At 39.3% G+C, this 16,976-nt stretch overlaps 1 protein-coding gene across 1 annotated transcript in view; it reads right to left on the bottom strand.

Moving 5' to 3' along the window:
- The window catches only part of Rab38 (RAB38, member RAS oncogene family), a 47,227-nt gene that overhangs the window by 23,701 nt on the left and 6,550 nt on the right, over nucleotides 1-16,976 (bottom strand). The window contains exon 2 of the mRNA XM_050127228.1: nucleotides 4,849-5,129. Coding sequence (XP_049983185.1) covers nucleotides 4,849-5,129 — 281 coding nt within the window. The remainder of the gene's footprint in view (nucleotides 1-4,848; nucleotides 5,130-16,976) is intronic.

Genomic DNA, 16,976 nt, shown 5'->3' with positions numbered 1-16,976 from the left:
AAGTAGGAACAAGTGAGATGGTTCAGTGGGCAGTGGCAATTGCTGCCAAGTCTGACAGCCTTCCATTCCTGAAGGTGGAAGGAAAGAACTGCTCCCAAAGGTTGTTCTTTGACTTCCACACATGTGTCAAGACACACACACACACAAAAAACCAAAATAAATAGAGGTAATAAAACTAGTATAAATAGCATACGAAATGTGCTTGCCAAGAATGCACAAAGCTTAGAGTTCAGTGCAAGCCGTATCACCTCATGAAATCACGTGGGGTGGCACATGCTGGTAGTCCCAGGGCTTAGAACGTTGTGGCAGAAAGGTGAAAGCAAAGCAAAACAAAATAAAAAAAAGTCATAGGCTTTTCCTACATAGCTGAACTCAAGAAAAAGTCCCTAAAGACAATAAATGTGCTTAGCACTTACTAAAATGTAAAAAGAAGTTACTGCAGTGTACAGTGTCCGCTCTTCTACTCCAATAGGCAGCACAGTCTCAGAAGGCACAGCCAAGCACATCCATCCTCTAAGCAGAAAGCACCCACAGGCGTATTTACTTTTAAGCTAAATTGGGGGAGATTTTAATTTAAAATAGTTGCTTCCCTATGCACCTACAGATCTTAGACCACTCTTGGTGGTATGAGCTTGGAGAGTCACTCTACATAAAACAGAAATTATTGAGGAAATCAGTCAGAAATAGGGCTTGGGGTGAAGGGAAACAAGAGCAGAAGACTGTGGACTTTCCTCTGTGGACTTGACTCATCCTCAGTATTATACAGATAGAACATGCTCCATTGTTTCCCACACACCCTTTCATTACCTCTCGTCCTACTTATGAACGCAACTGCACCCGAAGCACTATACTTGTAGACTAAAAGGGAGGGAGTGGGGCAAAGAGAACAACAACAAAAAGGCTTAGATACAAAAGGACTTCTCTCACCAGAGTGCAGTTGTGTGTGCCTCAGAGGCAAACACAGACAGTAAAAACCAGACGAGCTGATGGGCTTTGGCAACAATCAGTAGGAGTGTGTGTGTGTGTGTGTGTGTGTGTGTGTGTGTGTGTGTTACAGTGGAATCAGATGTAATACATCTGGGAAATCCAAATACATTTTCACAAATATTACAACTCCAAAAGGTACTGAGAAAGCTAATCCCAAAGCTCTATAAGACAGAAGACTCAGAGAACAGGCAGCAGTAATACACCAGGTAAACCTGTTAGCAGAAGTAGGGTTCAACAACACTTGAGATGAGCCCAGAAAGCAGAACCCCAAACTTTTAATATGAAAGTACATTATGAAGATTATATATGGTCACAGGAAGGCAAAAAGACACCCATGGTTAAAGTAAATAGACAGAGTGAGACAGGCTGAGCTCCTGGGCAATTTACACATGTAAGTGTGCAGTCATAACCAAGAGTATGAAACTTCAATGATTATTTTGAATAAACCAGAAATGTATGGGGGTAACTGACACTGAGACATTTGAGGGAGCAATCATATGCTCCCTAGAGAATCCACAGGGAGCATTCACTCAGGCAGGCTGCACAGAAAAGCTGATTTAGTAAAGATCATTGTTCTTTTCTTCGAATTTAGTCTAAAAAGAGATAATTTAAAGATTAGATACACCACTATATAACTATAATTATAACTATACACATACATATATACATTCTTTTAAAATTCATTTGTCAGTCAGGTGCTACCATATTGTTCAAGCAATAACAACAGGTACAAAGGCTCTCACAGAAATTTGCTGCAAAAAATGTAAGGCTAAGACAGAAAACCCTCCTCAGCAATGCAGTCAGCAGCAAGGCAGGGGGTGGTTTCAATCACTAGCTCTAGTTTCATTTAAGAAAGGGCAAGGCTGCTGCTGTGCACAGGATTTCTACCAGATGCATCCGTGAGGGTAAGCCGGAGGGTGTGGCTTTGGTTCGTTAGCAGTTTTTAAGATGTAAAAGGAGAACAATGGAAATCAGATGTTCGTCGCCAGATGATTATGATGTCATGCAAAAAATCTCTAATTGTTTAAAGATTTCCTTTATAAAAAAACAAAGCTTTCTATTGAACATGTCTCCTGATCCCAAATGCCATCAAAGAAGGAACTGTTTGCTGGCCCCAAAGGCTGCTATTTCAGGATTAAACAGCAGTCTCATCTGGGACTCGCTGTGAAAGGTTGCAATGTTGCATTCCACAGTCAGCAGAAGTTTATCTCAGACCGGTGAGCAGCTTGGCACTCGACTTTGTCAACCATATGTATTATTTCAGAGGCTCCTAATATTGACGGTGAACGTTAACCCAGTGTCCACAAGTCCTTCGCTTTAAGATGCTCAAGAGGGTGACCCCAGTGGCACGGCTTACAGAGAAGTAGAATGTGGATTGTGTGTTTCACCGCAAGGTCTGGTACTCTCTTGGGCACTTTACTTGTGGAGTTGCATGTCCTGTCTCCCACACTTGTCTACAGTCTGTCTTCTAACTTAAGACTAGTGGAGATTTAGAGGATTAGAAAAGCGGTGCTTAAGTAGGAGGGTCAGCCAGACCCTACGTTAAGGAACGTAGTGTTCTCGACAATATACAGTTTGACGCTGCAGTGCTTGAACCAAGAATGCCAGAGTGAAGGGAGGCAAACAAAGTTAAGAAAGTTCGTAGACCCCAAAGCAATTCCAGCCCTCCCTATAGCTCATATCCTCCTCTCGTTTTCGTTAGTTGTCAATCACTATTCAGCAGACTATAGATTTTACTTATGCTGTGTTATGGTTATCTGTGAAGACAAGATTGGGTCTGTTTTTACAGATATCTGCAGGTCCAAGCGCAGAAAGCTTGACTGGTGCGGAAGGAATACTTATTCAATGAAAGAGTAATAAAAGACAACTTCTTCATAGAAATCATTCAGTCCAGTTTAGCCTTAGCTATTAAAAGTAATCCAGAAACTCATGTCTCCCTGTGCTTAGATGAAGAGTCCACAAAAGAAAAAAGGAGAAAAGGAAGGAAGGAAGGAAGGAAGGAAGAAAGAAAGGAAAAAAGAAAGGATATGAAGGAAAATGCCTCAGGGAAAACAGCAAGCATGTTAGTTCATATTTTGGAATGAAAAAGAACATCCAGGCTAAGAACCAGGGAAAGACTGCAGCTGTTAAACTTCTGTGTGCTAAGAACCAAGGGAAGAAAAGTATGAAATGGGCAATTAAGGACTGAAAGAGCTGGAGAAATGTGTAAACCATGAGAGCCATTTTTAAAAAGGACACCACTGGGATCTGAGGCGCAATAACCTCTACATACAAGATAATCCTAGCGACAGCACATAGATGGGCCAGTTGCTGAGAGTGCCCTGGAAATCACTGTAACAAACACTACTTCAAGTAGGAGCCCATCAGTTGTGGTGATATTTTGTTCGTGCTTTAACAAATAAAATTTGCCTGAAAGACCAGAGAAGCAGAGCAGGGAGCCACTAGTTCTTACCTCCACGACATCCTCAGAACCAAGGGGACAAAACCTGTCTCTATGGATCCTCAAACTGAATGCTGCCTCTAAGAAACCTCAGAGTGAATCCTGAGTCCTGTCTCCTCCCGTTGTATTCCTCTCTCTGCCCAGTCACTTCCATCTCCGCCTTCCTAGTGCTGGAATTAGAGGTGTGAGCCACCTCTCCTTGGCTCTGTTTCTCTTTTGGACTTTTCAATTGAGTGTGGCCCAGGATGGCCTTAAATTCAACAGAGATCCCTCTGCCTCTGTCTCCCAAGTGCTGGGATTAAAGGTGTGTGCCACCGCTGCCTGGCCTCTATGGCTGACTAGTGTGATCTTCAGGAAAGCTTTGTTTGTTAAAGCACAAACAAAATATCACCACAGTCTGTGGGACAGCCAACTAACTAACAAAATTAGAACAACCATGACTGAAAGGATGTAGATTGAAATCCTAATAATCTAAAAGTATTCAAATTCACGCAGAAAATTTCAAAAAAAAAATTACAACAAACTAAGGTGATGACTATGCTAAGTGTTCTATGTTGATTATTTGCTGATGAATAAATGAATGCACGACATAAATTAGTATACCTATTAAATGTCAATTAAAAGTGAAATGAATTAAGCAAATTTACTTTGAAAGACAATTTCTTCTAATGCTGAGATTTAAAAAGAAACCATAAAGGGAGCTGAGAGTGAGAGTAGAAAAAAAAACTTGTACTAACAAATCAGAGATTAGTGTAAGGCACAATTTGAAGTGCAATGCATTTGGTACTGCAAAGGACCCTGGGTATTCCAGCCTTGCATCTGCTACCCCTTTTTGGTACTTTCCAGTTTCCCAGAAGAATCATAAGTACCAAGTTCTGCTATTTGCTCAACATTGGTACTATTCTCTTTTTTTTTTACCCTATTATTCGAGTATTTCCAATGTGGTGGTCTTCTATTATTGTCATCTCTTTATTCACGTGACAAAGTGTGACACCTGGCATGCAGGGGAGTCGCTTTAAGAGGCACAGTATGAATTTAAGAGTACAACAACATAGGACGTCACATCCATTTCTTTCATTTCCTATGGAATCATAGGCCCTTGTAAGGACTAAATACAAGTACACCTGCAAAACACACCTGGTGTATAGTGAGCTCCCAAAAGTTGTGCACAGTTATAAGCTATGATCAGTGTGGCCATGTACAAGTGGTTTTGCTTTCTTAGTCATAATCGTCTTAAATAGTAGATAACAATTTCTTTCCCACGCACTCATTACCTTGCCATGAGACAGAGGGTACAGCAATTTGCAAACTCTATATCACTGGACAGAAACATCACAGTAATCTATAATAATGATAATGGTTATGTGTCCAGCTCTTTGTGAATCTTACTCTACTAAACTCACTGTTTAATGTGCCATTACCTTGGCTGACGTTTCAAACCATCCTACGAAACCGTGCTCCTTGCAGAACTGGTCCATCTTGAGTCCATTGTTCACAAGCACGTCCTTTCCCTGGTCACATTTATTGGCCAACAAAACCACCGACACTGGCTTACCATTAGGGAGAGTTAACTTTGAGTCTAAATCATTTTTCCACTTTGCCACTGCTTCAAATGTGGCTGGCCTGGTGACATCGAAGACAATAAATGCTCCCATAGCTTCTCGGTAATAGACTCTTGTCATGTTTCCAAATCTTTCTTGACCTGTCACCAAAAAGAAACAGAATTCAGAAAGTTATTAAAATTGGAATCATAATATACACTACACTAGAGATTCATGGGGCCTGCAAAATGAGTAGACGATTCAATAGAGTACTATTGCTAATCTTTAAAGAGTGGGTGAATATACAATAATGTAGTTCTGCTATTTCATCTTTACAGCCAGAAGGAGATCTTTCATTTTAAAGACTGGGATTTTGTTTACTGGGCCTGAGAGATGGCTCAGCAGTTAAAGACTCTTGCTGCTTAGCCTTGAGTCATGCATTCACTCCCCAGATCCTCCATGGTAAATGGAGAAAATAAACTCCCAAAGCTTATTCTCTGATCTTCACAAGTGCGCAATAGTATGTGTGTTTGTGTATTGGCATGTGTGTTCTTGTGTGTTCACACACAAGCATACAAAATAAGTAAATAACTTGAAAAATTATGAAATATTTATTGAGAAAGCACAGTGCAGTGTGTAATATGCTATAACTCTGCTTATACAGTGTCTCAATACCTATATGTGACTATTTACATTAAATTAATTAATGCTGAATAAAATTTAAAATTCAAGCTACAACTCACAGTAGTTAGCTACATTTCAAATGTTCAGTAACTACAAGTAGTCTTCTTTGAAGTTCAGGGTAAAATGACAGATTAGAAGTTGTATCTGAGCTGTTGGTGGTGGTTCATGCCTATAATCCTAGCACTTGGAAGGGAGAGGCAGGTGGATCTCTTTAAGTCGGAGGCCAACCTTGTCACAAAGCAGCTCCAGGACAGCTAGAGCTGTTACACAGAGAAACCCTGTCTCTAAAAGAATAAATACAAGACAAAACAAAAACCAAACAAATAAAAACAAAACAAGAAGCAATGTCTGTGGGATTGGATAACAAAAAATGTTACTATAAAAAAAACAATTGATTTTGTTCCTGTAAAAGAGAGAGCTATGAAAAACAGAAGAATACTTGGTAGGTTTTTGCCCATAAAGCAGTAGCCAAGCCAGCACTCCAGCCGAGCCACATGACCTGTATGTACCCTGGCAAATTTAGCTATAGCTGCCTGGGAAGCGGGTTCCTAGGCAACCAACAGTGGAAGAGGTAGAGAGAGACAGTCGAGGTTTCAGAAACAAGAGGGCAGACACAGCTTTCAGCAAAAAGTGGCCAGTGTAGAGCCAGCTGCGGAGGCAGAGGACGTGTGCAGAGCTTGTAAAGCCAAGAGGAGCTCAGCACACTCACACCCACACCTGCCCATTGCCCTGGTGAGCTCTAAAGCTCTCAGGAAGTTGGGAGTGCAATATTCTGATGGGCGCAAGAAAGCTTCAAGCAACACAGGCTGGAGATAACATCGTGAGTGTGGAACCTGAAGTTGAAACTTCTCTACAATCCTCAATCTATACACCTGCCACTGCTTAGACAAGCTATTGAACTTGGTATGGTATTCAGGGGACTCAGTAGAAGGCAAACACGAGCAAGCAGGTCTTCCAAACTCCTTCACAATCTCAGTCATAGAAAGTTCTGACAAAAAGTACCTTCTTCCAAACATCAGAGACAAAGTTGTAATTTGACAGCAAGTGTCACAGAGTGGGAATTATGATAGAAAGTGGACTCTAGCCATACAATTTTTTTCTCACTTACAAGGACAAACTGACATAAGTTGTTTGAATTATTGACACTATAAATCTCCCCTAAATCACCTATGGAGACTGTTTCAAAAGGCAATACAAGGTCAAGGAGAAACTACATCTTCTTAACTACACTTATAATGACTTCTGTTTCACAGAAGAGCTATTATTATTACAACTTTTATAAATTAATTTTTGTTATTGTGTTTGAACCTGGGTCTCAGGGATTTTTGTTTTTAATAAGCTTTTATGACTGTCCTTCCTTCCTCTATACCTACTCTAAAATATTTCCTCTGGCAATTCTCATATTTCATATCATTTCCTTCTTATCATTCTATCTTTCTGACTTCCACATTCTCTCCTCACCCCACTCTTAAATATTTCCTCTAAATGCATTACAAAAATATAGTCCCTTAGCAAGTACCCTAGAGGCACCGTCTCTGAACTCTATCAGGATTTAAGCAAGAGTACAAATTATCTTCTACTGGACATTAAAGTTGAGATTGCCACTATATCTACAGCTGTGGTTGGTTACCCATCTAAACAGCATTATAAAACATAACCCTATGTAAAGACATCTCACCAGAGAACTAACATGAAAATAAAAGCAATAAAAAGAATAGGGAAAAAATGAAAACTGGGAATACCTCTCTTTTAACGGAAGCATGGGCCACAAATGCATGAAACCATCCACTCTGACATTTCCATAAGCTCCCAACTCCTCAGCATCAGAAACCAACTTCCTGTGAGATTTGACTGTTGTAGCACTACAACAGGGCTACATTCCCGGTCATTATCCTCAGTGTAAAATGAGAAAATTGAGAATTGGAACCTGTGTGCAGCTTGCCCATATAAAATAGACCATAAGCTTACAAAACCAGAATTCAAACCTCAGCTACTTGAATCCAAAGCCATGTTATCCATTAACATCAAGTACTGTCAGCTTCTAAGCCACACTCTTGAGCTAACTTGACTCCAGATTTATGTTCTACAAACATCCAACTCAATCCAGTTTTACAGAGACTTGCTGGATGTCTATAGAATCTGTGCTAGTCTCTGGTCTGTGTCCTTACAATGTACCAGTGAACCAGTCTCTCCATTAAGGAGTCTACAGTCCATTAGACAAAGAAATAATCTCGGTATTGAAGAAAATCGTTTCCTTTAAAGAATAAAGATTGGTTTGGGAATTAGTTGCAGTCAGCCAGAAGTAGTTTTGCTCTGAAAATCTTCCTAATGAGTATTGGCAAGTTTCTTATACTTTCTCAATTAAGCCCTCCTCATCTGGAAAGTGTCTCTAAGACTATGAAGATCAGTTTTGTGCAGTTTTAGGCATTAACTAAGCACCCAACAGTCAAAATTTCTCTACTATGCTGAAAATATAATAGAAATATGATATAAGTTCTGAAAAACAGTTTTAGATCAGAATTTAAGACAAAAACACTTAGGTACTTCAGCAGAGACAAAAAGTGAGCAAAATCCTATTACTTCTAATTATGTCTGCTAGTGATTTCTGGAGGCAGGGACTAATGAAGGATGGATTCTTATTTTATGAGTCCCAAATCTTTATTTACATGAATCATAAAATTATACAAATCAGAACAAAAAAATAGGTATGCATCACTTTCCTTAGAAAGAATAAAATACTAAAAATGCAATATATTTAGGAAAGTGGATGCCAATATCACATAAAAAATACTTTAGATAACCTTAGGACACAAGATTTTGTGCTGGTGAATTTTAACATGACATAGTGCCTGTTGTGTAGATGATTTTCACATTGCTATTAAAGAAACCATGCTTCCCTAAGTACATCATGGGAAGGGATGGAACTCGCCGGCTCTTGCCTTAGTATCTGAGCATCTGCTCACGAATGTGTGCTGGAGAACAGCATTTCATCGGGACCAGCATGTGACAAGCTGACATTTCTTACATAGGTTGCACCACAGAGAAAGTCAAAACTGTTTCTCACAGTCATCCAGTCAATGAAGGGAGGAGTAAATCGTTTTTCATATGACGCGCAACCTAGGGATGAACTTTCCTTGTTCTCCAGTGACCTCTCCTTTATTCTTTTCTAATGCACGATACAAATAATGACCTCCTTTGATACTGTTCAGGGCAGGGCAGGACATTTCAGGACAAAAAGGAAAGAAGCCTTCTGTGATCATTCAGAATTCTGAGGGCCTCTAGGCTTGTTAAGGATGTCTTGTGATCTCTCTAGAGAGCTAACTAGATGAAGGGCAGTCACGGGTTATTCAACAATCTACTTGTCCAGGGGTTTGCAAAGTAGGTGGTTCCCAAGAATGACGACCTTACACTAACATACGGACAAGGATCATATTCAGACTGTGCAAAGAGCAACATATTAAGTTTTCTACCCTGACTGGCATTTTCAAAGGATGTGAATGAACACATCAGAAACAAGGAGAAGGCAACTTCTCTAGAGAGAAAAGACCTTTGTATGTGGAGGTCATTGGGCCAAGCCACTGGGAAAGTTGGTATTTTTGACATTCCGGAAAGGGGTCACGGGCAGACCAGAGCATTTCTGGCTCTCACATCATATCCTTCCTTTGTCAGGTGACAGCCCTCTGTGCACTTCTTGGTAAAAGTGGGAATCACGTGACTCTTAGCGAGTGCCTACTTGAAGGTAGAATAGAGACTTGTCTAATCTAGCCTAAGTAAATTTTCTTTAAAGCAAAGCAAAGACTACAATTCAAAACCCATCTCTGCCATAACAGTACTCACCCAACACACATTTACTGGACAGATACTTAACTCTGTGCCATTGAAATGTAGGCCTTCTGATCATAAGAAGTTTCTTAAGCAAAGAGTTATACTTGGCTCTTCTACTAAAAATGGCCTGCTTCACCAGGTGGAGGTCTTCTCTCCTAGCCTCTAAACACACCCCATCATGGTATGGATTTGGCTCATGATTCTGCGCCCAGCCTAAGGGATGTGAAATTGTAAACTCATTTATTTAAGGAGTCAGAAGACATGGGCCTTAACGTTATCACCATTAATCTTAAACAAATCAAGAAAGCCTTAAATGAATTTGTCTCTCTCTGAATCTGAGTTTTCTGCTGTGGGAAATGGAATTCATAAGGTTGATTGCTAAGGTCCCCTTAGTTGCTCTCTTTGCTAAGATTTAGTCAAACCTTGACTCTGTTTTCTGTCACCTGAAATGATTCCCTTGGTGTCATAAGCTCAGGCAAAAATATATACAAATGTCACAACCATAATGTGTATTTAATGGTATTTTCACTTAATAATGAGTGTTCTTCTTGTTGGTTTTCTGGGACAGTGATAAGACACTAATCAAATCAACCCAGAGAAAAGGGGTTTATTTTGCATACAAGTTCATCTTCAAAGGCAGTCAAAGCAGGAAGGAAAGGCAGGAATCTGGAGTCAGTAACTGAAGCAGAGATCACCGAGAAATGCTCCTTCCCAGCTTGTTTTAAGGCTCTGAATCCACTAGCCTTTACAGAGTCTGGGCCCACCTGCCCACACTAGGCTAGGCCCTCCCACATCAATTAGCAGTTGAGGATCCCTCTTCCTAGGTGATTTTAGGCATCTGTCAAGTTGGCAGCTGAAGAGAACTATAACAATCAGTACCCAAAATGTTCTCACTAAGAACAGCCAAGCAGTGAGTCTCCCAAACAGGCGTAAAACCTATGCGGAAGTATAGAAGGTTATAATCTACAAACCATTCATTACTTCATATCTAATTTCACCAGTATATAACCTTATGCTCAAAATGTATCTGAAGTATTTTTGAGGTTATACTGGCATGCATTTTACTAAATATATTGCATTTTCAGTATTTTATTTTTCAAAGAAAAATGATGTACAACTACTTTTGTTCTGATGTGCGTGTGTGTGTGTGTGTGTGTATGTGTATAATTTTATGACTCAATGTAAAATAAGGATTGGGCTCATAAAATAAAAATGCCCCTTCATTAGTCCCTGCCACCAGCAATCACTAGTAGACAGAATTAGAGGCAATAGGATTTTGTTCACATTTTTGCCTCTGCTTAAGTACTTGTAATACTGCTTTGTCTTAAACTTTGATCCAAATCTCTATTTTTAGAACCTATATCATATTTTTATTAAGTTTAAAACATACTAAAGAAATTTTGACTATCATGTTTCAGCTACTTTTACAAATTATCTCACTCCCTTCCAAATGTTCTATGGCCCAGTCCTGTTTGAAAATTCATCTTCCTAAGAACCTTAGGCAGCTTTTATGTGAGCATCAGGGATTTGAACTTGGGTCCTCACATTTGCACAGCAATCATTCTTCCTCTTTGAACCATCTCCCCAAACCCGCATCACCGTCTTATTTTCCATCATGATTACCTGTTATGATGTATATTCATGCCTCTGCCTCACTCGTGGCCCTGAAATTTTTAGGGAGCAGGTAAAGATGTGTTGTAAAGCCTGAGGACCATTTCTTTCTCTTTTGGATACAGATAGAGCACCAGATACAATGATGAAAATAAATTGCATTTAAAGTTTCATTATATTTCTACAATACATCAATATATGTTCATAAGCCACTAGTACATGCTGGCATTCCTACTCTGTAATTGACTGTCATTTCTAGTCAATAATAAGTGTTCATTGGAGGAGAAAAATGAACTTTATTCTAACAAGGTCTGGTGTAGGAGGTCCTTTCTATGTGTTGTTGTATTGGTTAATGAATAAAGAAACTGCTTTGGCCTTGATAGGGCAGAACACAGGTAGGCAGGGGAGGGGAACAGAACTGAATGCTGGAAGGAGCAAGGACAGAGGTGGAGAAGCCATGGATCCTCCACCTGAGACGGCTGCCAGTTACAATCTCCGGTAAGCCACTGCCATGTGGTGACACACAGATTAATGGAGATGGGTTAAACTAATATGTACGAGTTAGCCAGTAAGAAGTTAGAACTAATGGCCAAGCAGTGTTTTAATGAATACAATTTCTGTATGATTATTGTGATTATTTCAGGGCTAAGCTAGCCGGGTGGTTGGGCCGAACAAGCAAGTCTCCTCTTACAAAGGTTGTGTACGTGTCTGTATTTATATGACTAGTATGTGAAAAGTAGGAAAACAACATAAAATCAAAAGTAAATATAGCTATTTCACAATTGTCTGAAACAAATTATGTAGTTCCTGCTGAAGTGAGAAAACCACTAAGCTGTCACTAGAGTAATCTTGTTCTGAAGGCCTGGGGAAACCCATGTATTTCAATAGATAGCATCTTATGAAGGTTTTAGGTTTTCTTGTTTTTAGGTGCCTCAGTGATCATCTGGGGGTAGATTTTAATGTATTCGCTCCTCACTATTTTCCCCTGAGATGCCAGTGACAGAAAGGTACCTATTAAACTAGATTTTTTTTCCTCATTTAGGCATAGATTATACTTAGTACCAAACTTCTATAATCACCCCTGAAACCTACCAACTGACCCACAACCATGATCAAATTTCTATCACCCCTATGACCAGCTTTGAACTCTGTATGGTTCACATACTGAGTGAAAAAGAAACACCATGTTGTGGTTGGATTAAAAGACTCTCCGAAAAAGGCTCAAGTACTGAAAGCCTGAGCTTTACCTTAGCTGCGGGGACCAGATCATGAAAATACTGGTTTCATATAGCCAACACCGAACAGATATGGGACGTGGCTGGAAGACTGGAAATAAATCACCTTGTCTGTGGGAATTTGCTCTCTCTATCTATCTATCTATCTATCTATCTATCTATCTATCTATCATCTATCTATCTATCTATCTATCTATCTATCTATCTATCTAGGTGTTTTGAATAAGAATGTCCTCCATAGGTTCGTAATTTTGAATGCTAAATTATCAGGGAGTAGCACTATTTGAGAAAAATTAGTAAATATGGCCTTGTTGGAGCAGGTGTAGCCTTGTTGGAGGAGTGGTGGTCTTGTTGGAGGAAGTGTGTCACTGGAGGTGAGCTTTGAGATTTCAAAAACCCATGCCAGGACCAGCCTTTCTCTGCTTGTGGATAAGGATGTAGAATTTTTAACTACTTCTCCAATGCCAAGCCTGCCTGCCAGCATGCACTCAGTCATGATAATGGACTCTAAAAGTGTAAGCATCTTCACAGCAATGGAACAGTGGCTAGTGTGTGTGTGTGTGTGTGCATGTTTGTGTGTGTGTGTTGTTATGTTGTTGGAGTAGGTGCGGCCTTATGGGAGGAACTGTGATCATGTTGGAGGAAATATGTCATTAGGGGTGGGCTTTGAGGTCTCATATTTGTATCACACACACACACACATACACACATATGTCTTATCTTTTCCATATCTTTCTTTCTTATGTGCAATGAGATAAGATAAACCTTATTACTTTATTAAGATTTTCCCCTTCAGATAGTTTTTCCTAATGCCAGAAAAGCTAGCTAATAGCCTTAACCCCTTAGTTTCCTCCCAACAGACAAGTGTAGGATTGCCATGGCTTAAAAATGCCTATCTTGCCTTAGTATTCTTCACTGTCATTCCACTTGAACTGGAATAAACAAACTATCTCATCAGGCAACAACAAAGAAACAAACAAAAAACTTTAATGCTTATGATTTTCTAGGAATTGTTTTAGCAATTAGAATAAAATTTATTTTAGTCCATGGTGATTATCATTCCACTGGTGAGAGGTAGACAACAAATTGTTAAAAGCAAATAAGATTGAAAGAATACTATGTACGTGCTTTTTATTAAAAAAAAAGTTATGGAAAAAAATGAACCAGGAAAAGAGAAAAACATTTTCTGAGGGAGGGGGCAGAATTTTAAAAGTTATATAAGGAACTACCCAGTAAATGGATATAATTTGAGCAAAGACCAAAAGCCTAAAGTAAGAAATTACATGAATATTTTGTAGGTTTAAACTGAGTAAGTGCCTGGCACAAAGATAAACAAAAATAGGTCAGTCTGGCAAGTCTTTGTGGAATAGTAAGGGGATTGAGTGGGATACCAAAGACTGCACATGGGTCAGAGTAGACTGGGATAAAACAGAGATTAGAACATCCAAAGTATAAACAGTTTGGTGCCATTGTATTGATTTCGTCTTTAGCTCTAGGCGAGATATGAAAATACTGAAGGGATATAAGTAGGTGAGAAATCACGAATTACTAACACTGCTGTATTGAGAAATGATTCGTGGCAGTAAAGATAGAACTGGAGATACCAGTTTAGGAAGGTTTTGCAACAACTAGCAAGAGAGTATTATTTGAATTAAATTAATAGTTTTGAAGATGGTTTGTTTCCTGGATTAAACTGGAGATGCACATAGCAGAGGAATTGTGCAGGGGATGACTGTGCATATGCATGACTCCTAGAGCCTCAAAGATAACATGACTCTACCACAGATGGGATAGAGAGGATCTCATCAGGCAGAGGTCTGATGTGTGAGACTCTGTGGCAGAAAGTAGGTCAGGATTCTGACATGTTACAGTTGGTACTTCTGTTATGAAATATGTTACAATGATAGTTGGCTATATGGCCAGAAGTTCCAGAATGTGGTCAGGGCTGTAGATTTAACCTATTCTCCTTTTAATTTCTGTGCACTACTTCCAAATTCACTTTCCATGGCACTGTGTCTCAGTATCAACACTTGGAGAGATTCATGGGCCTAGAGCCTAGAGCTGAGGTACAAAATGAGAAGTTAGACTGTAAGAGGCTCTAAGTGTGCGCTCCTAATCAGTTTACGTAGCATAATGAAACTAACAATACAGGAACTCCAAGCAATGAAGTGACTATTAAATTTGTGAGAGGGAACCCCGGCAAGTAAAGGAGTAGACCGAATAAAGTGGAGTCTTAGATCTTGTGTGTTTACTTCCTACTCTACTAAACTGTTGCTAAAGATCCCCACCTGCCTGAAACAGAACCACACAGGCTCTTCCCATCTCTTTAGATCCCCTGCAAACAACGTCTCTGATTCCATCCTCTTGGTAGTTAACATTCCTTGAATCTATCCATCAAGAATAAACAAGTCATCTGTCACATATTTAACTGAGCTAAAATGTGCAAGATAATATGACTCCATAAAAAATGTTCTTAATTTTTACATCTTATGATTCTATTCATTAAAATCGTAAGCACCAACAATTTTTAATTGAAAACTTTTTTTGCTCTAAAACAACAAATAATCCACCTGAAATATGTTCACAAAATAATAAGCTCAACACATCCAATGGAAAACAATCTTAGAATTACTTGGCATTTGAAATGGTAGCTCTAACTAGCCTTTAAGGACAATTTAATACATAACATATAAAAATATCCTCTTATTTCCTAAATCTTCACTCCTGAAGGATTCCTAGATTCCTTTAGAATACCTATTCCCCAAAACACATGCCAGAAATGCTCTAATAAGCCCCCAGGAAACCCATGTGATATTTTAAAATCTTGTGGCAAATACAGTAGTATTTATGGTTAAGCAGTTATATCAGACACTGTTAACTTAGAGTAGTTTAATTTTGGAAATCAGAAAGCAAGAATCATGCAAAGAATCAATACAAACAGGCAGTGAGGGTAGTGGAGCCACTCTGTTTCAACCTTTTAAGAGACCATTCCATAAACAAGGACACACATATTCCTAAACTGTAGCTTTTAAAAATCAAATAATAATAATTTTCTCTTACAAATTATACTGTTTTTCTCAAGTGGATAATTATTTGTCAGAAGACACATTTTTGTGTTTGTGTATAGCAAAGCCTCATGTACTCCAGGCTGGCCTTGAACTCACTATCTAGCCCAGGACGACCTTTAAGTTTTGATCTTTCTGCCTCCAATCTGGAGTGCTGAGATTCCAGGCAAACATCACTATGCCTGGTTATACATAGTGCTGGAGATCAAACTTTATGTGTGTTAGGTAAGCACTCTCCTGACTGAGTTAATCCCTAGCCCCCAAACACATGCTTACTAAGTAAGTTGGTGCTAACTTTTCAGAGAACAGAATTCTTAGGTATTTCTTTTGTCTGAGGGCATAATAAGACATTATTCTGACACCCAGAATTGGGTGAATTTGGTGTGAGATTTTCTGCCTTAGCCTCCAGAGACTACTCTATTTCCCTTACATTTAGAACACACATACATCACTGTATACCCACAGAGAGACCCTCCTGTCACTATAGGAGTTAGTTATTATTCGGGTCCCACACAGCTATCCTTAGTTTCGTTTCTTAAATGAGAGACTTATGCCCCTCAGGCCCTGAAGCTTTTCAGCCTAAATGTCATGTTTGAGGATGGTTGTTATTAAGGCCAGTCAACCATAAGCTTCCTTCAATGATGAAATGTAAAGAATCGAGCTTACCTTACAGGAGAAATTTTAACAGTCTCTGAGTTGCAAAGCTATCACATCATGGCATCATCTACTGGGAAGCATTACCACAGACTAGCTAGAAAATGGGAGTGGTGGCCAGATGCATCACAAACTGGAACTCAGCAGCACTCCTTATCTGTCTGCCTTTCAAAAAGTTCTATGTGTTTGTCATTTTTATAGCCCAAATAAGCAGAGTTTTCTTATCTCTGTGTAATAATAGTGGTGACCAGATCAACTCACTGTGAGCAATAAATGTAATGATGCATATACCTATAATATGCCTGAACTTCAATAAATCGAGCTATTAACAACGCATTATATTACAGAGGAGAGCAGCTGTCTCGTCAAGGACTTCGAATCAATTTGTTTTGAACTTCGCCCTACGAATTAGACAGAAATCTTTTAGCATCCCCCTTACACTACAAATATTTCATCTGTATTAGACTTAGGAAGGAAACAAGAAAGTTCATCATGCTTCCTGGGAGAGCAGCTTTATGCAAGATTGGTAGACTAATCAGAAGTTCAATCTGAGTATAAATATAGGGACCACAAGTTAACTAAAGCACATAATAGTGCACACTACGAAAACTACAGAATCACGGATAAAGATGACAAAGCACTTAAAGTTCTTCAGTCTTCTTAAATTCAAGATCCTCTACCTCAAAAACATTAGGACCTTGCTAGATTGTCCTCTGGGATGACAGAATTTGGAAGCACATGGGAGGTGGGCACACTTGTGGGAGATTTTCTTGATTCTGTTAAATGACATGGGAAGAGCCTTCTTAGGGGTGTGTATCGCTGCACTGTTTAAAACGAAGAAAGCAAGCTAAGCGCTAACATGCTTGCATTCAGTGTTCTTTGCTTTCTGACTATGAATATGATACTTCAGGCTTTTGCTGTCTTGATTTCCCCG

This window comes from Alexandromys fortis, unplaced genomic scaffold, assembly GCF_014885135.2.
Source record: "Alexandromys fortis isolate MF-2015 unplaced genomic scaffold, M_Fortis_MF-2015_v1.1 scaffold_272, whole genome shotgun sequence".
Classification (NCBI taxonomy): Eukaryota; Metazoa; Chordata; class Mammalia; order Rodentia; family Cricetidae; genus Alexandromys; species Alexandromys fortis.
This window is presented reverse-complemented; position numbering and strand designations above follow the sequence as displayed.